We start from the raw sequence: 24,207 nt of genomic DNA on the forward strand, positions 1-24,207 counted from the left end.
ATGCCTGGTTCCCACCGTGAAGCATAGAGGAGGAGGTATGATGGTCTGGGGGTGCTTTGCTGGTGACTCTGTTGGGGATTTATTCAAAATTGAAGGCATACTGAACAGCATGGCTACCACAGCATCTTGCAGCGGCATGCTATTCTATCTGGTTTGAGTTTATTTGGACCATCATTTATTTTTCAACAAGGACAAAGACCCCAAACACACCTCCAGGCTGTGTAAGGGCTATTTGATTAAGGAAATGGATGGGGTGCTGCGCCAGATGACCTAGCCTCCACAGTCACCGAACCTGAACCCAATCGAGATGGTTTGGGGTGAGCTGGACCGCAGAGTGAAGGCAAAAGGGCCGACAAGTGCTAAGCATCTCTGGGAAGTCCTTCAAGACTGTTGGAAGACCATTTTAGGTAACTACCTCTTGAAGCTCATCAAGAGAATGCCAAGAGTGTGCAAAGCAGTAATCAAAGCAATAGGTGGCTACTTTGAAGAACCTAGAATATGACATATTTTCAGTTGTTTCATACTAGTTAATTCATAGTTTTGATGCCTTTAGTGTGAATCTACAATTTTCATAGTCATGAAAGTAAAGAAAACTCTTAGAAGAAGATGTGTCCAAATACATACGTACATACATACATACATACATACATACATACATATATATATATACATATACACCACAAGAACTCAGAACCAACCATTTTGAACCACTCCAGTTTGACTGTATTAAACTGGTGAATCTGGTACATTACTGTTTACATAGGCTCTATTTTCAAACTCAATAATAAATTGTTTCAAAAACAATAATAAAACTCACATTGGGCTCTATTTTGACGATCCATGCACAAGTGCAGGGCGCAACGCATTAAGAGCGTGTCAGAATCCACTTTTGCTAATAAGGACGGAAAAAATCTGCTTTGCGCCATGGCATATGGTCTAAAAGGGTTGAGCTTATTTTCCTAATGAGTTATAGGTGTGGTTTTGAGAATAAACCAATCAGAGTCTCATCTCCCATTCCCTTTAAGGAGTCAGTTGCGTCATGCCATAGCGCATTTGCTATTTACATGACGGACTTTGTAAGTGGAAATACTGAACCCTTCACTAGAGAGAAAACAGTTAACTATTGCATCTACAGCGCGAGAATGAGAGATGAGCCTCCTCATTATTTACTTTTGCTTTCACTCTCGTGGATAGGGAAACTTCTTGTACGCACAGATATCCATTAGCCTATAAATAATTAATTAGTTTGTTAAGCGCAAAGATTTGTTTCTAAACTATTTCTATATTGTTCTAATTAACAGCAACTAATAAATGAACAATAATAACGAAGTGTAGTCAAAAAACTGCTAAAATAAGGATGGGAAAATCTGCTTTGCGCCATGGCGCATGGTCTTAAAAGGGTTGAGCTTATTTTCTTAATGAGTTAAAGGTGTGTTTTTGAGATAAACCAATCAGAGTCTCATCTCCCATTCCTTTAAGAGTCAGCTGCGTTGCGCATAGCGCATTTGCTATTTACATGATGGACTTTGTAAGTGGAAATACTGAACCCTTCACTAGAGAGAAAACAGTTAAATAAAGCATCTACAGCGCGAGAATGAGAGATGAGCCTCCTCATTATTTACTTTTGCTTTCACTCTCATGGATAGGGAAACTTCTTGTATGCACAGACATCCATTAGCCTATAAATAATTAATTTCGCAAAACATCAAAATGACTCTTGTGCCAAACTGAAACTAGCAAACAACAATTGCACCGGGTGTATGATAGGGCCCATTGTTTTTGACAGTTTACACTTTTTTGGGAGCCGACTATCACTGATTAATACTTACAAATCCCTTTAGGTAAGCTTAAAATTTCTGTTCTATCATTTGTACTGCTGAAATTTGAATCTTTAACTTGATTTTCCTGCATCCTGTGCTTCTGATATTCATATAGCAGATGTATTTTTGCCTCACATTATGAAGTGTCTTAACGTAACATAACATAATTTTAAAATTACATATTACTTTAAAAAAAGTACATTTTGATATATATGTGCGCCCAGTTACCAATATTGTCTGTATTTTTAAAAGTGGTTTAAGGGATTAGTTCACCCAAAAATGAAAATTCTGTTATTAAATACTCACCCTCGTGTCGTTTCAATTCCCATTCATTTTCAGAACACAAATTAAGATATTTTATAGCAAAAACCAGAGCTCCCTCATCATCCATTGACAGCAGCTGTCATGACTTGTTTAGTCCAGAAAAGGAACCAAAAACATTGTCAAAACATTCAGGATGACTTCAGTGGTATGGTCTGACTTCAGTCATACAAATCAGCATGACTTCAGTCACATGAAGCTACAAGAACACTTTTGTGCACCAAAAAAAAGTAACAATGGCTTTGTTTGCCAATGTCTTCTGTGTCAGATCATGATGCATGTTTACTACAGACAATTTGACCCTTGCATGTTGGCTGTTGACTCTGACAATACGTCAATTTGCCTGTTATAAACGCACACCTTGACCTGATGCTGACGAGAAGACAATTAGTTAACATTTTCATATTTACAATTTTTGGGTCCGCAAAAGTGTTCCTGGAGCATCATATGATTACAGTTGTAACCACTGAAGTCATACTGAATGTTTAACAAGTTTTTTTTTGGTTCTTTTTCTGGACTTTGGATGTCTTGTGACTGTTTCTGTCTATGGAGAATGAGAAAGCTCTTGGTTTTTCTCTAAAATATCTTAGTTTGTTTTTCAAAGATGTACAAAGGTCTCAGGGGATTGGAACGACATGAGGGTGAGTAATTAATAACAGAATTTTCATTTTTGAGGGAACTAATCCTTTCAGTGAGCTTGGGTTCATGAGTGATCAGATTTAGTTATACAATAGTTTCTTTCATGTATCAATACAGACATTGTAGTCTAAAATTGGGTTCCTTCAGTGCATTATCACCATTTTCTCAATAAAGCCATAGTTTTAGTCAGGAACAAACCTGATAATCATTGAATAGGCATGAGAAGTTTTAATAAACGTCTTCTCATAAGATGATGCAGCCAGATGTGATTTTGTTAAAGTGTCCCTATTATAGATTTTTGTATATGACCTTTCGAGTGAAGGAAATTTCCAACTAAGTTTTAAATCTAAAAGTGCACCATGCATAAAGTTCTGGACTCTCAAAAAGAAAGAGTCAACTCTGAGTCATTAATATGAATGTGATGTCTGAACGAAATATTGCCCACCCATTTTCTGCTCGCACAGACCTGGAAAAACTTGAACCCGCCTCAAACACTGTAGGGGATTGTGGGGGATGGAATTGCGTCATGATGCAAAGATGCTAAGAGAATTTTTTTAACTGCCTAAACGCAAGGCTCTGAGGAATCGTTGGCTAAACTTAATTTTCCTTTTTTTTAATTTATTATTTATTTTTTTTAATATTTTTTTAGCATTTTTGGTGAACTATCCCAATATATCTATGCTCCAAAGTATTGAACAATTTAAGTTGAAATGTCAAATTTTGACATCATGACTTTTTAAAATAGCTCAATGGATTTAATTGTGAAAAAGTACATACAGCAAAAATAAACGTGGTTGTTTGGTGCTGAAAAAGTATAAAAATGCATCTTGAAAGTGCTTGAAAAGTGCTGGAATTTAATGTTGGAAAAGGTGTAGAACCCTGGAGTTGGTTATTTGAGATGTAATACACACGGAAGAGGCTGCAGAGAGAGACACTGCCTCGCTGGTGAAGACTGTGGGTTTTTACAGGGGTTTGACGGATAAATATGAACTTGTAGCTATATTCTTAATTGTGCCAAACAGCATTTCCCATTGTTTACATGCTTGTTTACGTCTTTGCTACAACATACGGTTAAAGCTAAAAACTGTGCATGTAATAGGTCGATTTTAGCAAATAAAAACACTTACAGGTTGTGGCTCACAATCCACAGCTTCTTCTATAATGGTTGGAGCTGCTCCTTCTTTGAGGAGTTTTTAGCGAAATCCGGCACTGAACTGGGAGAGATTCTGGAAGCTGACCTTTGTCAAATGCCAGCTATATCTTTTTAATAAGTCTCTGGAACATAATTAAAATTAGGGCGACGCATTGGCGCAGTAGGTAGTGCTGTTGCCTCACAGCAAGAAGGTCGCTGGTTCGTGCCTTGGCTGGGTCAGTTGGCGTTTCTGTGTGGAGTATGCATGTTCTCCCTGTGTTCGCCTGGGTTTCCACAGACCTTGTTCTGTTTCTGTATTTGGGCTTCCAAAGGACACGACACAAAGAGAGATTTTCATTCATTCCTTTCATTTTCTTTTTAGTCCCTTTAACATTACAGTACAGTACTTTGCTCCGCGGGGTGTATGCGCGTGGCGAATGTGCGTAACCTGAAGCGTTTGTGATTTCATTAGCCTGGATGTATTTTTTTGTAGTGCCCAAACTTCATTCGCTGTAGGCTTTGCCAATGTCTTCCTTTGCATTAAACTTTGAGCATCTTATATTCAGAGATGTAGTTAATGTTCACACAGCTATATAACACATCAACTAAAGTTTAAAATATAATATCGTAGTGGAACACCCCTAACACATTTGTGCAGAATTTGTTTTGGTATATAAACCTGAAATATTGACAATAAAGTTGTTGTATTTTTCTTTTTTCAGTGCGGTATTTGTATGTGTGCTGCCTCCATGTTTGAAGAGCCTGTTGATATTCCTTGTGGTCACGAGTTCTGCAGGGGATGCTGGGAAAGGTGAGCTTTTTTTAAATTTTTTTTTCATTCAGTATTTTAGTCACACTGTGAGTTCTCACTACTGCTGTAACATCATGTAACATTCATTTGTGTTTTCCCCCCTTTGGGCAGTTTCTTGAATCTGAAGATTCAGGAGGGGGAGGCCCATAATATTTTCTGCCCAGCCTATGACTGCTTCCAGCTGGTTCCTGTCGAGGTCATTGAGAGCATCGTGTCTAAAGAGATGGACAAACGTTATCTTCAGTTTGACATCAAGGTATAATTACATGATCGGTTGCATATTAGATTCAATTGTGTGCATAGATGCCACTGTAATCCTATTATTTTCTGATATGGACTTTTAAAATAAAGACAAATTTCACTTCATAGATGTCAAGTCAGCATTAAGCTGCATTTTTGATTCTGACTTCATAAATGGTTTTCCAATCACACCGATCAGTCCTCTCAGTGAAGTTTGTTGTATTTAGTGGGATTGTGTAGTCAGTCTTGAATGGAGAATTACTGAAATGGAAGCTCAGATTGGTTAGTTCTAATTTGAACTCAGGCATAAAAAAAGGAAAAATGCTGACAATGTTTCTTATTTGTGTTGTGGTGTGTTTGTCTAGTAAAGCATCTTTAAAAAAGAAAAAGAAAGGGGAGCTGAGAGGTTTGAAGTAACTGAAAACAATGGTGTAGTTCCAAGCTTTTGATTATGCTGCTATGGGGATGTCCAATCTTCTACAGAGGAGTGCGTGAGCTCATTTTCAGGGTCAGAGTGTACTGAGGGACTTCTCAAGCTGTTGGTCAAAAATTAACTCTCATCCCAGATTCATAACAAAACTCAGCAAATCAGATGAACCGGAAAAAACAAAACGGTTTCATTCTGCTTTGTTTAATAGGCAAATATTTACGCAAAGTTGAGAAGTAATTTTGCTTATTTTTTTAAAATCCCAGATTCTGCTGGTTGCAATTCCCGAATTTTAATTGCCAATCATAAGCCAATTGTAATCATTTGTTTTGGTTCAATTTGGAATCTTCCCAACCATTGCAGAGCCGGGGGGATCAGAGTGAGCGCTCCAGCCTGGCCCCACCCTGATCCTATTTTACTTATTTTATTTGATTTACATTTAGGAAATACTGTACAGCCAGATGCCCATTTTATTGCAGAATGAGATGAATGGTACATTATCCTGCCTACTATGTGCTGGGGCTTATCAAAATAATAAATATGTGATTGTGAAAAATGTATTTAAGTTAAAATGATCCTATTATATTTATATTTTAAGTTTTTGTTAGGAAAAAAAAAGCGTTATGCAACCTGTATAGAATCATTCTCTTTTAAGGAAAAAAAATACTTTTATCAATCAAGGATGCATTAAATTGATCAAAAGTGACCGAAAATGTTTTTATGCATGCAAATATTTGTTATATAAACCATTATATTTCTGAAAAATTATCAAAAAAAAAAAAAGGACTTTGGAAATGTCATATGATGCCAAACACTGGAGTAATGATGCTAAAAACGTTCGTATTTTTGATCGCATAAATGTAACCTTGTTGATCAGTGCAATATTCCTTTTAAATTATCAGTTTTTTTTTGTTTTGTTTTTTTTATCCAAAATGTTTGAATTGTAGTGTAATACAGGAAAATAGTATAAAAATGCTATTGCTGTGGATATTGTTAGGCAAAGTTCTATTTAGGTCTGAAAGGGTGAATCATAATCTGCAGATAATTAGCATAGATATCTGCTACAAAACGTTTTCCTCTATTTTAATATATCTCTCATGTAGCTCTTTGCATCATTTACCATTTTGTTGTTTTCTATAAGCATTGAATCTATTTTCTTGCTTTGAGGAAATTAGTGCTAAAGTCCTCTGGGGCCGTTTTAAGTCAAAGTCTGTTTTATGAAAATAGCATGTTGCCATGGGAAATAGTCAAATACCCAGTTGAGCATATACAAAACGATTCGACTGTTCTTCAGTTGACCAATTAGAACCAAAGAGCTACAAAGAGCAAAGTAATAAATAATTATGAATAACAGTATGAGTAAATAACAGATTTCTCAGAAAACATCCATTTCACCCTTAAATTATTCCTTTTATATGGGATTCTATGCAATGAGATAAATGGATTGTACATTGGTTTAGTCACTACCATAGTCAAAACTGGACTTGTATTTTAATTTGTAATTGTTTCCCTTAAAGTTCCCATAAAATTAAAATAAAGTTTTTTGAGACGTTAGTATCAATAATGCTAGTTTTTAAGATATCTCTAAGCTAGTGTACCCCAAAACATTGACAATTCACGTTTAGGAGCTATAAAACTGATAGAAACATGTAAAGCTTGTGTTTTGTCACTTCCACCTAAATGGATCAACTGTTTTATTCTCGTCACCTCATACTATAGTTTCTCATGAAATCATATCCAATCAAATGCTTTGTAGTATCTGACATGCATCACCCCCTTCAAGACGCTTCTGATTTGCTTTTCATTTGATGCACTTGAGCTCATCCACTATTACTGGCAGAGTGATGATACAGCAAAACGCTATTGGCTTGTTTTTAAAAAGGGGAGGAGCTACACTGCCCCTCCCTCTCTTCATGTTTCGTCTGAGATTACATTAAACATTGAGTAAAAATGCACATTTCAAAGCACTTCACGGGATCCTTAATAATCAAAACCTTAATTTAAACACGGCATGATGTATTTATTTGGGTGGCACGGTGGCACAGTGGGTAATGCTGTTGTCTCACAGCAAGAAGATTGCTGGTTTGAGCCCCGGCTGGGTCAGTTAGCATTTCTGTGTGGAGTTTGCATGTTCTCCCCGTGTTCGCGGGGGTTTCCTCTGGGTGCTTCAGTTTCCCCCACAGTCCAAAGACATGTGCTATTGACCTTATTCTTCAATGTGGATGTGTGCTTGTTTTTGCGACCGTTTTAGAACTTCTGATTCAGCTGCCTATGGGAGAAGTGACTAGGAATAATAAATCGCAGAAAACGGGCAAACTACTTACTCTACAAACAAGTCTTTGCATGATTAAACAAACAATGCAGAATCGTATGAAAAGAAAATGTCAGTTTGCAACATCAAGCAGCATAACAAGGTGTTTTTAATGTCTAAAAACAAATGGAAGTGGATAAGCCTGGAAGTCTTGAACCAAAAAATTCAAATGGTTGCGAGCACTCTTACGCAAAGAATAAGGTGAATAGGTGATTTGGGTAAGCTATATTGTCTCTAGTGTATGTAGGTTGGGCTAATGACCCACCTTGTAAAAATTAGTAGTTATGAAACACCAACATGGTGCAGCTAAATATCAACTATGATATCAACAGCCCTGGGAGTAAGTAAGATGTATTTACTTGTGTTATCTTTGACTAATATTTAAATTAGTTTGATAATCTGAAACATAGTTATGTGACAAACATGCAAAAAAAGTAATAAACCAGTAAGAGGGTATATACTTTCTCAATATACTTCCTCAGCTTTTCTAATAATTTCTTCACTGTTTTTTCCTACTTATTCCTCAGGCATTTGTAGAGAATAATCCTGCCATCCGGTGGTGCCCGAGGGCTGGCTGTGACAGAGCAGTGCGATTGGCTGGACAGGGACCTGGTGCCAGCACCTCCGACCCACTCAGTTTTCCTCGGCTCCAGGCCCCTGCTGTGGACTGTGGCAAGGGTCATCTCTTCTGCTGGTCAGTGCCAGTCACTATTACAAATCTCACTGGATGAGAGGCAATTTATGAATTGATTTAATGATCATTGAGAACATGATTTAAAGGGCTCAATTTCAGAATATTCCAATAGTATTACTGGCGCTTGTTTTTTTGAACCCCCTTCCCACAACCATTTGAAGAAGGAACATGTGTGTTTGCATGTTTGCTCTGCTCTCAGTGGTCTCTGGTGATGCAGCTGGCCGAGTTTCTCTTTCCCACAGCTTGGGTCCTTATGTCCCTAACACACAAACACACAGACATATACACACACACCCACACAGTGGGCTCATATCTCATCACTGCCTGTGCCAAATCTGAGCATTATATTTCAGTCAAAACACCCTTTTCTAGCGCTCATACACACACATAAACATTTAATCTGTCTGAGTGATTATGGACTGCATGTAATATGGAAGAGCATTCTCTTGGAATACTGTTATTGGTGTCTGTGCTCAACAGTCTACCAGTGTTGTGTTTTAACTAGTGGTTTTCCGACTAAATTCTTGGGCAGCAAGGAAAATAAAACTTAATGTTAAATGTCTCAAGCCTCCAAACATGTAGGGTACAATTCAAGTTAATTTGTATAGTGCTTTTCAAAATAATTATTGTTTTAAAGCAGCTTTAAAAAGGGGCACGTATTGCATTACAATCAAAATGAGAAAAGTGAAGGTTATTACTTACCATAACTTTATTAGTTACTAATAGATTTAATGAACTAATAACTAGGCCCACACATTTTTTGCCCATCATTGAGTCTATGCATTTACTTGTGTAAATGTGATATAATAATAGTCATTTTAAAATGTTCATATAATTTATTTATAATACAGTTTGTAAAGTAATATTTTCAGTCTTATAGTAGATATATTATATGAGAGACTTGCTTTGTTTACCAAATAAGTGGATCTAATTGGATTTGCATTGTAAACATTAAATAAAAGTTACATGTACTATTTTTTTTATTTCATAAGTTAAGTTTTTAGTTATGATATTCCCTAAATAATTTTGCATAAATCTGCAGATTTTTTTTTTACAAAATACAGTGCAGAAATAGCAAAAAATGTATGCAAATTTTGTCTGGCCCTATTAACAACTAATAGCTTTTAACGATAAAGTTATTATATTTAAACATACACTGAAAAAAGTGTTGCATGCAAAACTGTTGCAAACAATTTATTTGTGTTGAATTTAAACAAACAAATTAAATTGAGCAATGTTCAACTTATTTGTTTGTTTAAATTCAGCCCAAATAAATTGTTTACAACCACTTAACATAAAAAATTGAGTAAATCCAAGGAATCATCTTTGAATAATTTTTTTCAGTGTAGACAAGGATGGAACGGATACAAAAATGTTACATTACACCAAGGTAGTGTGTTAGAAAAGGTTGATCTTTGCCCTTGTTTGGCCCACACTGATATATCCCCCAAAACATTCAAACTAATGCATAGAACAGCCAGAATATATTCAGTATATATGTAAATTCCCTCGATGCTAACGATTGACATAACAAGGATGTTTCTCCCTACAGGGAGTGTCAAGGAGAGGCCCATGAACCATGTGACTGCCAAACATGGAAGATGTGGCTCCAGAAAGTTACTGATATGAAACCAGAAGAACGTAAGCATGTCTTGCTGTATACTTGCACTCCATAAATTTCCTGAAGTAAGTGGTTTTGGACCTCAAGCATATTTATTTATGTCTTTTTCCATTTCAGTGGCAGGTGTAAGTGAGGCGTATGAAGATGCTGCCAACTGCCTGTGGTTACTCACCAACTCCAAATCCTGTGCCAACTGCAAATCTCCCATTCAGAAGAATGAGGGATGTAACCACATGCAATGTGCCAAGGTTATTTGCGTAATAACAATAATAGGATCTATTTATAGACTGGGTTAAGAAAAGGTCGGACACTTGGGGGTTTTAAGTGCTGTAAAATTAGGTGTAGAGTTCATGAAAACAGAGCATCTAGAAAGTTTGACAAAAACTTCAAATTCAGTATACAAAGCCTACTTAACTGTAGGCTTGGGCGGTAATACGGTATACCGCGGGATTTAAAAATAGCAATGGTATTAGTTTCAGTTATGACAGTTACAGTTGTACTGTCATAAAAAACAATGCACTTACATAGGAGACAAGGATTAAATATTAAATATAATTTATTTATTGCCTAAAAGTGCGTAGGCTTGATTGTCATCAAATGAGAGTGTGGAGGAGAAAGAGAGGTAGGGAAAGATGGTGAGTCGCACACCAAGTGACCTGGTTTCAAAAACACAACCTCTGCAGTTTGGCAGTATTTCGGATTTCAACCGATTGAGAAGGGAGAGGCAGTAAATATGATCAAGGCAATTTGCAAATTGTGCAAGAAACAGTTGACTGCGAACCTAAGGTTGCATATATGTATTCAGTTTCTGAAAGGTTTAGGCACAAGACATAATTACATTATAATTATTATGCACGGTAGAACCGTATACCGAGGTAAAACAGGGAAGAGGTTTGACTGTATCAAAATTTGGATACCACCCAAGCCTACTTAGCTTTAAATTTTAAGTTTGAATTTATTTGTATGAAGTTTACAAAAATTCCCAGGGCCATTGGCCAATATGAGTGGGAGGGTGTGTAATGGCCCATTTCCACTGAGTGTTACGGTTCGGTTCGGTACACTTTTATGGCCGTTTCCACTGTCAAAGGGTACCTAAAAGCGAACCGTACCATACCACTTTTTGATCACCCTTTTCAAAGGGTACCTAGCACGAAAAAGGGTACTAAAAGGCGGAGCAAGATGCGCAGCTGAACACTATTGGTTTACAGAGATACGTCACTCGCAGGAGAATAAAAAAACAAAGGAACCGGCATTTTTAAAAACACAGCCAAGACTTTACACCATAATAATATATACATATAATAACAAGCCATGGTCAACCCGAGCTCAAACAAACCTTGTCGTCATCTTGATAAACAGCCACAAAGCCAAGAAGACCAAAATCTGCCGTGTCCTGTTGTTGTTTTACGAGCCTGTCTAAAAGTGCGAGCAGTTTTACTTTCTCCAGAGAGCTCTCCATGTGTCTATATTTGAAATAACAAACTTCTTGAGCTCATATTAATAACGTGTGTGTGATTATTGAAGCACGTCTGATATCCAATTCTTTTTAGAAAGGGACAAACACGAGAGTAAAGCGTGAAAAAAAACCAAAGGAGAAGCCGGAAAAAACTGCAGCAAATGATGCTTTCTGCAACATAAAACATGAACAGACTGTCATGTTTAATTGTTATCATTGCCTTTTGGACTATTACGAACTTTGAATGACGCAATTACTTTTTAACAGAGGCTACATGTGCTGGTGAAGATTAAAAACACATATAAGAGGTTTGCTTTGACTGTGGGCTATGGTGCGTGTCGTTTTTGAAACTAAATAAGGACTAAATCTCTGCTGTGTGTAGTTTTTCTGTAAGTGGTAACATATCGGAGACTGTAAGGGGCTGTATGTGTTCATATATGTTGCATTTATTTATTTATTTCATATAATCGCAGACGTTACAGTAGGCTACTTCGCTCTATCATTAGCCCCTTTTATACATACAGACCTTTCTGGAAAATTACTGGCAATTTTTTGAAAATACCTGCAAATTTGTTCCGGCAATTTTTCAGAAAGAGAAGTTCTAACATTACTGCTAATTTGCTGGAATGCTGCTCTGTGTGAACGCAGAAGGAATATTGCTGGAAAGAGCGTGTTCACTTCTAGAATGTGCTGACTTGAGACATCTACTTTACCCAATCAGAACACTCAGACGCATTCACATCCGCATGGTTTATGAAAATAAAAGCCTTTGAATGTTTTTCCAGACACCTTTAGCTGCTAGATGCTAGTCAGATAACGTTGCTATGTTCCTTCTTAATGCCAACAGTGTAAAAAATATCGATAAAATGCTTATGATAAACCGCTGTTTGTTTACCTTCAAGCTCTGCTTGACATGTGTGCACGAGAAGGAGCTGGTGAGTGCCAGCACACACACGTATTATGTACATCTCTCGACATGCAAAAGTGTTCCTCCATATGTTTTCATACAAGTTGTTCACAATACTTGTCCATCAGAACTTGTAATGTAGTCAAATGTGTAAACATTAAGCTGCGGTCTGCGCTTCTACCTTTGGATGTCTCACAAAGCAGCTGCATAAATGCTAAAGCTTTAGATAAAAGTGAAACCATCAACAAACGCCCGACCCCTTCTATGTTTACAAATACAAACGCTGCCGTTTATAGGTCATTTCTGGTTGATAATGTTACCAGTTTACCGGTATTTTGGAATAGATATGTGAATGGTCTATTCCGGAAAAAATTACAGAACGTCCGTGCCTGTGTGAACACCTTTTTTATTAATTTATTTTTTTATTATTAAGTCATTCCTGAAATTTTCCAGATATTTACCGGTATCACTGTGTGAAAAGGGCTATTGATCTGCAGTTATAATCAAATCATGTTCATAAAAAGATTAGTAATTAACACTTATACACACGTATTTATGTGTATAAAGCATCTGTTTTGTGCTTCTCATATGATATGTGAACGACCCGTAGGGCTTTACTGTGACATTTCCTCGAGTAAACTTTCTGTCGTACACCACGCCCACCAAAAGGGTACACTTTTGGCAGTGAAATCGCAAGCCTGATAAATGTGACCCGTACCGTACTGTACCTCTCAGTGGAAACGCGCCATAACAGAACAGGTGGTAAAATAAATCAGCTAAGCAGTGATAACTTAGACCAGCATGGCTGATGATAAAACGTCTGTAGATTATGAAAACGAGCGGGCCAAGAACAGAACCCTGGGGGACACCTTGATTGGAGGAGTTGTATTTCTCAGTGGAGATGAAATAATATCTTCCAGGAGGGAATTATGCTAACCAACATGGCTGTGAGCCAAGAAAAGAGTAAATCAAGTCTGTCAAAAGTGGAACTTTGGTTGAACACCTGATTAGAACAGACAGTAATGACTATTAGAAAGAACTGAAATTAAGCATCGCTGCTCATTATTATTATGGGCTTGACGATCATAATTAAATGTTAAGCTTAAAATGTATTTCTAAAAGTGCTTCCTGTGCTACAGCAGGCTGATGGAAATCAGGATAAATTCCTCTAATTACTGAACAAGAAATGTGTGTGCGCATTAGAAAGGAATGTATTGATCTTAATTCAATCTTGATAATCCAGCAACAAGGTTACTAAAGGGGAAATACATTCCAAATGCTGGCACTCCAAAAATAAAAAAGTGTGAGAGAGAGTTTCCTAGCAACACACATAATTCCTGCTGTCAGAATCCCACAACTCCCAGTGTGCTGCCTGCTAGACTTATATATGCATTTGTGACATAAAAAGTAGGTTAGTAGTTTGTGTTGGGCAGTTGATCAAGAATGTCTGTGTGTCTGTACAGTGCAAGTATGATTTCTGCTGGATCTGTCTGGAAGAGTGGAAAAAACACAGTTCCTCTACTGGAGGATACTACCGCTGCACACGATATGAGGTCATTCAGCAAGTGGAGGAGCAGTCTAAAGAGATGACTGTTGAGGTGCACATTCTTACTTGCATGCTAAAAAACATGTATTTTATTTCTATACACAAGTTCCACAACTGTAAATGGAAGTTTTTAAAGCATTAGTAAATTTTAGATCTCACTATTCAATTTAATTCATTTTTATTTCTATAGCGCTTTTACAATGTAGATTGTGTCAAAGCAGCTTAACTTAGAAGAGGATCTAGTAAAAAGTTTTAAATTAAAACTCATCTAAACTGAGTGTCTGTGTGTTTACATACACATAATACTCACTTGTTGTTCTTTTGTTTTTGCAGGCTGAGAAGAAACACAAGAACTTCCAGGAATTAGATCGCTTCATGCATTATTACACACGTTTTAAGAACCACGAACACAGCTACCTGGTAAAAATAAATAAATAATTCTTACACGTTTTATGAAGCCTGTATGTATAACATTCATAAGGTTATTCTTAATAGATTTTCTTAATACAATGCCGTATAAACAAACTAATTTTGACTTTTCATTAAAGGTAATATTCAATAAGCTCTTTGTGATAGCTATTTAGAACAACAATTGTCACTTTGCCTTAACACCGCTCATAAATATTAAATGTAACACATCAATGAACTCCTATTGCACTGCTTTCTTATAGTTAGAACTGTAGATATACATTGATTTTAGGCTAATGTAAACCTTAAATTGATCAATCCAGCACACTTTGTTGTGCACTTACAACAGCCAATCAGAATAGAGCTTGGCAGATCAGATAGACTAGAGCTTTCCATTTTTGTGTGCATTATTTTGTCATATGGTCAGTGAACCTACTTTTGTAAGTGTATAGTCTGATTTAGATGTTGCATGTCTGAGAATATTGCAGTTTTTGCTTTAATGGTGTTGACGAGTACCTTTGAGAAAACGTGTCGTCTTAAGCAATTCAAAAGCATTCACTACTAGATAAAGTTTATTAACCCTTTCCCTGCCATCAATTCTGTAGTGATATGTAGTATACTGTATAATACACACATAATGTATAGATTAAGTCAAAGGATGGTTGTATAACTCTTCATTTTTACCAGCGATCTTATTTTCTGTTTCTCTAACCGTCTTATATTTTGTTCCCAGGGGACAGAGAAGCCATGCATCTCACTCGAGACATGTGTTAGGGCTTCCCCTTCTGTAATAGAACTAAAACAGATTGCTTAAAAACTGGTCAATGGCAGGGAAGTTTTTTTCTCTCTTAATTGATGAGTCATCTCATCAATGATGGGGAAAGAGAGTTAAAATACAGTTTACATTTTTTTGTTTTGGATCTATAAGATATGTTAAAAAAAATATGAAATATATATAAATATATGAAAAATATATCACAGAAATAAGAGTATCGTTTTCCAGAGTCCGCATGTGTAATAAGTGTAATAGCAAATAGGGTATATGCAGAGCTATTGTTTCTTTTTTATACCGATATACTTCAGATGAACGGTTAATGTGACTTTTTTTCCATTTTATATGGTTCCTTTTACAGCATCGATGTTGTAATATAAATAAAATATAATTGGGTAAATAGACTTCAGTGTTCATTTAGTTTCTAAAGCTTAAAATGAGATGAAAAGACTCGCACCCGCCCGTCAGGATTAGCAGGCTAGCGCAGAAGCTATAGTATAATATACTGGGGTAAAATTAATGTTCATATTCTAAAGACATGGCGGGGAGAAATCTAATTTAATGCAGTGCTTCTTGTAAAATCTGAGACCCACTTTATATCAGATATCACTTAGCCAGTGGAGATCGCTGATTTTTAATGAAAATAGACCTTAAACGTGCTGATTTTGTAATGGCATAGAGTTCACCAAAATCGCTTGACCCCGGTTACTGATCCATTAAAAGTCCTTCTGCAAACTTCCGCATATACCCTATTGAGTGAACTACATTTTACAAAATATTGTTTTTTTTCTGTTTCGAAAAATTGCATTTATCATTGAGAACCAGAACAGAATATTTGTGCTGTGCACTGTGCGTCTCAACACTGTGGTGTTTATTTTCATGATATCGGTTTTGAATGAATCATATAGGTCAATAATTTAAAGATCTATTCATTGCTTTGTTTCAAAATGAATCATCCTTTTTGAACAAATCATTTGAATCAATATTTCAGTTAATCATAAATTAAGTCAGGAACCTACTGGTCTTTTTGATGTCAGCTACTTATCCTATATTCAATAATGTATCGTTTAACCAGCCAAGGAACAAAAACACACTCAGAAAAATATTGATTATCATTATTTTTTTTTAAATCCCAGAAAATCTCTTTCTTTTATAAATTCTGTAAATCCATAGTATACATATCTATGCTCTCTTGTGTTACAGCTGGAAGAACGCCTGCTAAAGACGGCCAAAGACAAGATGGAACAGCTGAGCAAAGTTCTGAGTGGAAGTAAGATATAAAACCTCACTTAAATAACATTAATGCATACTTTTATGCCATGTTAGTGCATTGGCAACTTGTGTACCATGGTTAAATTTACAGATTGCAAAAATTATAACCTCATTCAAACATGTATTGATTATACGTTTATCAGCAGATATTAATTAATACATAGTGCTGTAGACTTTTATTTTGACAATAGTATTGTATTAATGCATTGTAGGAGAAGGAGGCCCTCCAGACACTACTTTCATTGAAGATGCAGTGCATGAACTACTCAAGACTCGTCGTATTCTCAAGTGCTCTTACCCTTACGGGTTCTTTCTGGAGCCCAAAAGCACAAAGAAGGAAATCTTTGAACTTATGCAGGTCAGTAGCACAGATGCTGTTATCATAAGACATGTGTAATGTGTAGTTTTTGAGTTGGTGACAACTTATTCCTTTTGCTAGACTGACTTGGAAATGGTGACTGAAGATCTTGCACAGAAAGTCAACCGGCCTTATCTCCGCACACCTCGTCATAAGATCATCCGCGCTGCCTGCCTGGTGCAGCAAAAGAGACAGGAGTTTCTGGCCTCTGTAGCGAGAGGTGTGGCCCCCAACGATTCCCCCGAAGCCCCTCGACGCAGGTATGAACCTCCTGCTTATAAACAAAACAAAAATGCAGTTGCCAACAAGATTGGTAAAATTCATGAAAGGCTGAATTGCCTGTTATGGTTAAAAGATTTTGTTTTACTATGTGTGGCACATACAGTTGAAGATAACATTATTAGCCCTCCTGTAAAATTATCATTCTTTTTTTTGGTTTCAACCAACAGCACAAAGAAATAATTGCAATAACAATTTTGTCTTCAACTGTATCTATGCATATAGGTTAAGGGTTTTTAATTTCTAACATGTAAAATCGTAGTATTTTGGACAAAGACAATTTCTAATTAGAAAACTGTCTAGATGTCTTATTTTTTTATGTTGAGTACTCACTGTAAATAAGTTGGAATCGCATGATTATGGCGATGTGCGAAATTCAGATGGAGGGCAGAATGTAAAAAACTGAATGGAAGTCTATGTTGTGATTTATACTAAATTTCAAAAGAGATATAAATAGAAAATAAGCACATATGTTGGTCATGATCTTTATATTTTGAAGAGGAGCGAATTTTCTTTTGAATTGAAATATATGCCTGCCATTGAGGCCGTAGATAAGTAGATGGATAGTAGGAAAGTATTATAGTAATTTATAGTAAATACTGAAGTAAATACTAAATTTGAACCATACTGTAGTGAATTACTTTAGTTAAACTGTTGTAGTAATTCTATGGTTGCTGGTAATAATACAACTATTGTAATAAACAAATTATCCAATACTGTACTGTTTTCTACACTATATACATTATACACCATCACACCACAGTTTACAGTAGTTATTACTATTTGGCTATTACTATTAGTTATTTACTATAAATTACTATAGCATTTAATTTTAAAATTACTATGTCATTTAAATCCAGTAAAGACCTAGATTATTGGAAAACAATTGAACATTGAAGCAATTGCATGGCAGGGTAAGTTATTTACGTTCTCCTTGATTTTGTATAAATGAAGTGGAATTTGTAGTAGGGATGTCCAGCTATATACATATATATATACCTTACCATGTGTGTTTTAAACTAGACTTTTTACATACTAAAGTAAAAGAGATCAATTGTGACTTAACATTGTATTTCAGAACTTCTTAACTGTAGCTTATTGTTTGTGACCAATGTACCTGCAGCCTCACAATGTATAGGATCACATGAAACCTAACACTTCTTTTCTTGTTTACAGTTTTGCTGGTGGAACATGGGACTGGGAGTATTTGGGCTTCGCCTCTCCTGAGGTAACATTTTTTAAGCCAGTTTTGAGACTTATTTTGATTTGTCTCTTAAAAGAATGTGTTAAATTCGTATTTTTGGCCAATGTAGTGGTGCCTGAGGTTTTGGCAGTGCATACCGCTCTGTAGAAGAAGATGTGAATGTGTGAGACCTGTGATGTGCAGTTAAACCGTGTACCGCTATTGTGTTCTGACCTAAAGATCCAGAGGAATCATGCCTTTCTCGGAGGAATTGATCCGAGAGAGCACTGTCAATATACAGGAAGCCATCCACAGGTATTGAAGAATCCTCATCTCAGGAACGGCTGAACGAAACGTGGAATGGCACCTGTCATGTACACTTCATCTGTCATGTCCACTTTGTCCTCTTTTATTTTTTTGGCCGCATGTTTACTTTTTCTTTATACTCTATTGGCGCTATTCATATATTCAGACCTAGATTAGGAATTGACCCGCTGGTAAGCCCCCACCACCCCCTTAGTTACTGTTGCGAACCCAGACAGCAAACAGAGTCGCTAATAGCTGTGACTGAAAATATTGTCCCAAGATGTTTTTGATACATTTTAGACTATCTGTCATAAAGAAGCATTCAAGCCATGGAGAGTTCTATAAAGTCGTTTATTTAAAAAAAATGGTGCATAAGATACATTTGAAAGCAGTGCATAAGATTAATTTGAAAGCGAGGGTTCACATACCACAATGAAAGCAGGCGAATGTCGTGTTATGGCCGTCACATTCACAGATAAAAACATCAAGGATTAACACCACTGTTCATATACTGTAGCATAAGATTAAATTGATTTACATTTAACTAGTTTTGTTAGTGGCTAATACCTGAGGCACAACCAGAATTACTACACAACTATTGGGATTAAATAACTTTAGGTGAGGTTAGCAGAGCTAAAGTCATTTTTTTCTTCAATTTACCTTAGACAAAAATTATATATTCTTCTTGGATGTTAACTTGTCTCGTTTGGGTTTTGGAATGAAATAAATTAGTGGCCAGATTTACCAAACAGAGCAAATTTGCGCAATTCCAAAACCGTGCAGATGGTTATGAACATTTCTGCTGATGATTTACAGACAATGTTTAAATTAAAGAATATTGTGTTGGTAAATATTTAAATGAAATCAGCGCATTGCAAATTAGCATAGTGGAAAATAAGCAGAGGCAATGTTAATAAGGTACTATGATGAGGCATGGCGTTATATTTACTTTGCTCGGATTAAGGGGGCTAGACAAATATGTGGGGTACTAAGAAAATAATTGGTATTCTAGATGTCATCCTACTTTATTAAAAAGTAGTTATTTAATGAAAGCAGCTATGGTGCATATATCAAACAAAATTAAATATCTATTTACTTTATATATCGAAGTAAATTCTATTTATTGTTTATTTATTTGTTTATTGGCCAAAATACACATGCTTAATATAAGTGACCACAAGACAGTGACAAAAACCGTATTACATAAAAGGCGAAAGATTGCATAAAAAGTAAAACTGCAGCTATATGCACTCTCCTCATGCACCTTTTTACATGTACTTACAGTCAGCCACATCCCACTGTATTTACTGTATGTGAGGCCCTGTTTACACTAATAAGCTTTAGTATTAAAACGCTGCTGAAAACGCACATCACATGACCACACACACACACACACACACTCTGGCATGCGCTGCAGCGTATGCGCACATCTGAGCTCCAGGCAGTCAGCGGGTGCTCTGCGGGCACCTCCCCAGATGAGAGCAACGCTGGTCGGACAGTTCACCAAGAATCTTCCGCTGGATTTCATCTCACTATAGTTGTTAAGGTTATATTTAGTTCATCTTGTTTTTATCTAACGACTCTTTGGTCTTTTGAATCGATTACTTGTTCTCCGGTAAAGTGTCTTGGCTAAGCGCAAAGATAAGTTAACATAATTATGTAATCACGTACACTGATTCTGCACATTTGACTGATTGTTTGCCTATATTGTATAAACTTGTTGTACGTTATACTTTTATAATGGCCATTATTGATTATTAAAGATGATATTCAGGAAAAGAGAGGGTATGGTTCGTATTTTTCAATGAAAAGTGAAAGAAGGCAGTTATGTTAAAGTCTCTGTTTTGTGATGACGGTCATATAAATATGTAGCTACACAATGCCTCAACATTTTTGCTGTCTGTTAAGTTGTTAACATCAAAATGAAAATAGGCAGTTCCTTATATCATGTTTTCATTTTATTGTTAAGATAGTGAAACAATGAAGCCAGGGTGATGTAAATGACATTATAAAGTACACTGTTCCCTTTGAAGATTTACCCGATTTGTCCTCGGGAGATTGTTTTCCCACATTACACTTGCGAAGTCCTGAAGAAAAGGATGCAAGAATGAACTTTGTGCACTTAATATTGAGGGAAAAGCTCTAATCAGATAGGCGAATGTCTGCAGTGGGCATGGGCCGGTATAAGATTCTGACAGTATGATAACCTTAGATAAAAATATCACGGTTTGATGGTATAACGGTGTTGTGGTTACTGCTTTAAAATATATTCTTTTTAAATGTCTGGTAAAGAAAAACAACAACTTTTTTCCATTTTAAACACAAAATATTTTATGTTGTGAAAGATTTAAAATATTTTGGGACTGTAAACATGTCAGGCTGAATAACACAAATGAATCATTGACTTCTGCTGTCTTCATTCGTTTCAAAAACACAGTTTTTTTTTTTTGAAACTTTACAATTTAAAATGGTATTTTTGAATATCTTTTCTGCTGGAGATACTGTTGTTCTAAAAAACTTGTAAAAAAAGTAAAGAAAAAAATCTTACACATACCTTAGGAACGGTAAAGGAGAAAATTTTGGCGGTTTTAAAACCTTGACTTTTCCAAACCACGGTATACCTTGAAGACGGTTATCGTCCCATGCCTAGTCTGCAGTCACGCCTCCATTTTCAGATGTCTCTGTTTTCCCCCATCCACATTGACATGGAGCAGTGGCATTTTAAAACCAAAACAGTCTCTACAGTGTTTCCAAAACACTCTGTTTTAGGTGCTTGAAAACTCTGGGGTAGTGTGGACTGAAGGTGTAACCGTTGCAAAAACTTATGCGTTTTAAAACTAAAACCTATTAGTGTAAACGGGCCTGAGATTGTTTGTGTTTTTGACAGTCCAGGTGCAAGAAGAACAGATCACAGTCTGAAGGAATTTATATTGCGCTGGTATCACATGACTCACCCTAGTTTATTGTTCCAAGATGTCTTTTATTTCCTGGAGGAAGGACAATAAAAAAGAGCAAAAAACAATAGCAAATTTTGCAAATTATATGTTCAGATGATGTTTCTCTGGCATTTCAAGTAAATATGTGTGGATAAAATCTTTTACTTTATACCATGCACTCCGTTCTCTGCTGTGCTTCCTCCAGAAGCACCAATTGCAGCCATTTCAAGCGCAATATGTAAGACATGTTTTTTAAGAAGGTAAATAATGGTGCATAATTTGAGGAGCCCAAAACATTATTAAGTCACATTGTGTGATTAGTTTTGATACTTCCCCCTGATTTTTTTTTTTCTGATGAGAAACCCCTACAAATGCGTATTCAGTATAGTCAGGTGCAAAAAATATGTATCCATGTCTTGACTCTTTTAATGCCAAAAAGTCAGTTTTCACTGATGCAAGCTGTAATCGGGGCATAGATTGGCACTTGGAATCTTTGGATCTCTGGATCTTCCAATGTTTCCGCCACTGAAACTTAAAAACGTTAATTAATTCCCTCCCATAAAATTTGTGGAAGATTTGTAGAAAACTCCTACTGTGAGCTGTTAGTAAATCTGGCCCTAGATTGGCCCTTGGAATCAAGTACCATGTTGTTTTACCATTTTTGAAGCATAAACATCATCAAATCGGCGTGAGATTTGGATCTTCCAATGTTTCTCTATGCCACTGAAACTTAAAGGTGTCTTTGTGCAACTGATATTCAACTGTCATTGATTCATCTGCGTTCAAGGGGAGGGGCTTACCGATAGGTCAATTCCAATGCTGTTTAACATTATTTGGAAACCGAGATCTTTGTTTTTAAATCCTGACATGGTCTACCAAAAGATGCCTTTGGTGTTACATCTTCAAAAGGCAGTTTCCTGCTTTACGCTTTGTTCCATAAAAAGGTCATAAAATATGAGTTTTGCAGACATTCTAGGGTGACGCAGGCCATCACTTCAGTCTGCTGGTCGCTGCTCTTCTTTTGAAATCATGTATGCAGGCTATGGGACAATTTAATTTTGCTCTGGATTTATGGCTTATAGAAAGAGGAATAATAGTGATGCACTTTATTCAACTTTTTATTGTTGATGCTTGAGCGGTACCTCTCCGGAATGTTTTCCCTAAATGTACGTTTTCTTTGAGTTTGCTGGCGTTGTTGCATGCTTACTGCATGCGGCTTCAGTTTGGTACGGAAGACTTTATTTTGAGAAATTGATCAAGCTGTGGAGAAGATAAAGTTATTAAAAGATAAATAAAATATGATTGAATGCTAAACAGATTATTCCTAAATGTTTTATAGTGAATTACATTACTGGGTAACAGAATGTTTATATACGTGCCTGTATTGAAAATGGTGAAAAGAAAATTCTATAAAATAGTCATCAATGATCATTTATTTACTCACATTATTTGAAACATGTTTGTCTCTTTCATTCAAAATAAATTTAAATTTAAAAGAAGTAATGCTGGTTACTCATTCTATGGTTACAAAGAATTAGACTATTATATTATATTATATTATATTATATTATATTATATTATATTATATTATATTATATTATATTATATTATGTTATATTATGTTATATTATACTTTCAACTAAAGTTAACAACATTAAAATGATTTCGTTTGAGCTATTTGACTCAAAACGTCTCTGTTATTCTGTACTTTCCTGTACTTTAATGTGACAGAATTCCTGTAGTGTAGTGCAGGTTTCTCTGAGAGTCTGCCTTTTATTCGCAGAGTCTAGTGGGAATGCCGCTAGACCTTTTGAATTGGCTTTGAAATGCTATTTTTTTTTTCTGGTCTTTTTGTTGTTTAGGAGTATGCCGAGTTCCAGTACAGACGCAGACACCGGCAGCGCAGGAGAGGAGACATGGCCAGCCTCCGCAGCAACACACCTGACCCTGATGATCCAGGACACAGCACTTTAGGTATGTTTTGTGAATGTACTTTTATATCTGCTATATCTGATACACTATGTAAGTATTCACAGCATCTTTCTGCACACTAAGCAGAAAATGCACTGTTAACTTATTTATCACAAATTTCTTTTGCAATAATGATTATTATTACAGCAGTATACATGTATTTAGTTGAGCAGAAGCATTTCTAGGGTGTTGCTCAAGGCTTCAATATTTAAGGTGCCTTCACAGTGAACATGGCAAAATAAAGTGAGGCAAATTACTGTCAAACAGTGCTTATCATATATCTTATAGTATATGTTAGTTATGCATAGTTTTTTTTATTTTTATAAATAGCTGTTATGTCCAGTGTTGAGTTTGCATTCGTTATTCATTTATGGAGCACCGTTGTCCTGCGAGACATGACATTTCGTTCCTCTGTATGTCCACACATGTAGCAGAATTGACTTGACTTGCTTTCACATCGAACACAAAAGATTCGGCAAATTTATGACTACACAATTAGAATGTGATCCTGCACTGGTCTCATGATTTGATTGTGATGTCTTCAATTTGGTTAAATTCGATATCATGATGCACTGTATCCTCAAGTTTCAGTTTTGCCTGATGTATACAATTTTGTCATTAAAAACAAGCAATCAGATTCATGAACTGAACCTTCCGTTTTACCTGCTCAAAGAAAACACACATGTGCAATGTATCAAACATCAAAAAAGTGATATTGACATGTTATGTATTGTTCCACTGCTCCGTGAGAGGGAGAGATGGAGCTTTTTACAGTATGCCAGGGCATCTTGAGTTCT

At 36.1% G+C, this 24,207-nt stretch overlaps 1 protein-coding gene across 1 annotated transcript in view; it reads left to right on the forward strand.

Moving 5' to 3' along the window:
* Positions 1–24,207, forward strand: part of ankib1b (ankyrin repeat and IBR domain containing 1b) — a gene marked incomplete at its 5' end in the record, with an annotated part of 49,504 nt that overhangs the window by 20,669 nt on the left and 4,628 nt on the right. The window contains 12 exon segments of the mRNA XM_056476113.1: positions 4,635–4,723; positions 4,835–4,979; positions 8,229–8,395; positions 9,948–10,036; positions 10,134–10,264; positions 13,843–13,977; positions 14,259–14,345; positions 16,309–16,375; positions 16,590–16,735; positions 16,817–16,995; positions 18,191–18,242; positions 23,302–23,413. Coding sequence (XP_056332088.1) covers positions 4,635–4,723; positions 4,835–4,979; positions 8,229–8,395; positions 9,948–10,036; positions 10,134–10,264; positions 13,843–13,977; positions 14,259–14,345; positions 16,309–16,375; positions 16,590–16,735; positions 16,817–16,995; positions 18,191–18,242; positions 23,302–23,413 — 1,399 coding nt within the window.

The sequence above is a fragment of the Danio aesculapii genome, chromosome 16, assembly GCF_903798145.1.
Source record: "Danio aesculapii chromosome 16, fDanAes4.1, whole genome shotgun sequence".
In the NCBI taxonomy this organism is placed as follows: Eukaryota; Metazoa; Chordata; class Actinopteri; order Cypriniformes; family Danionidae; genus Danio; species Danio aesculapii.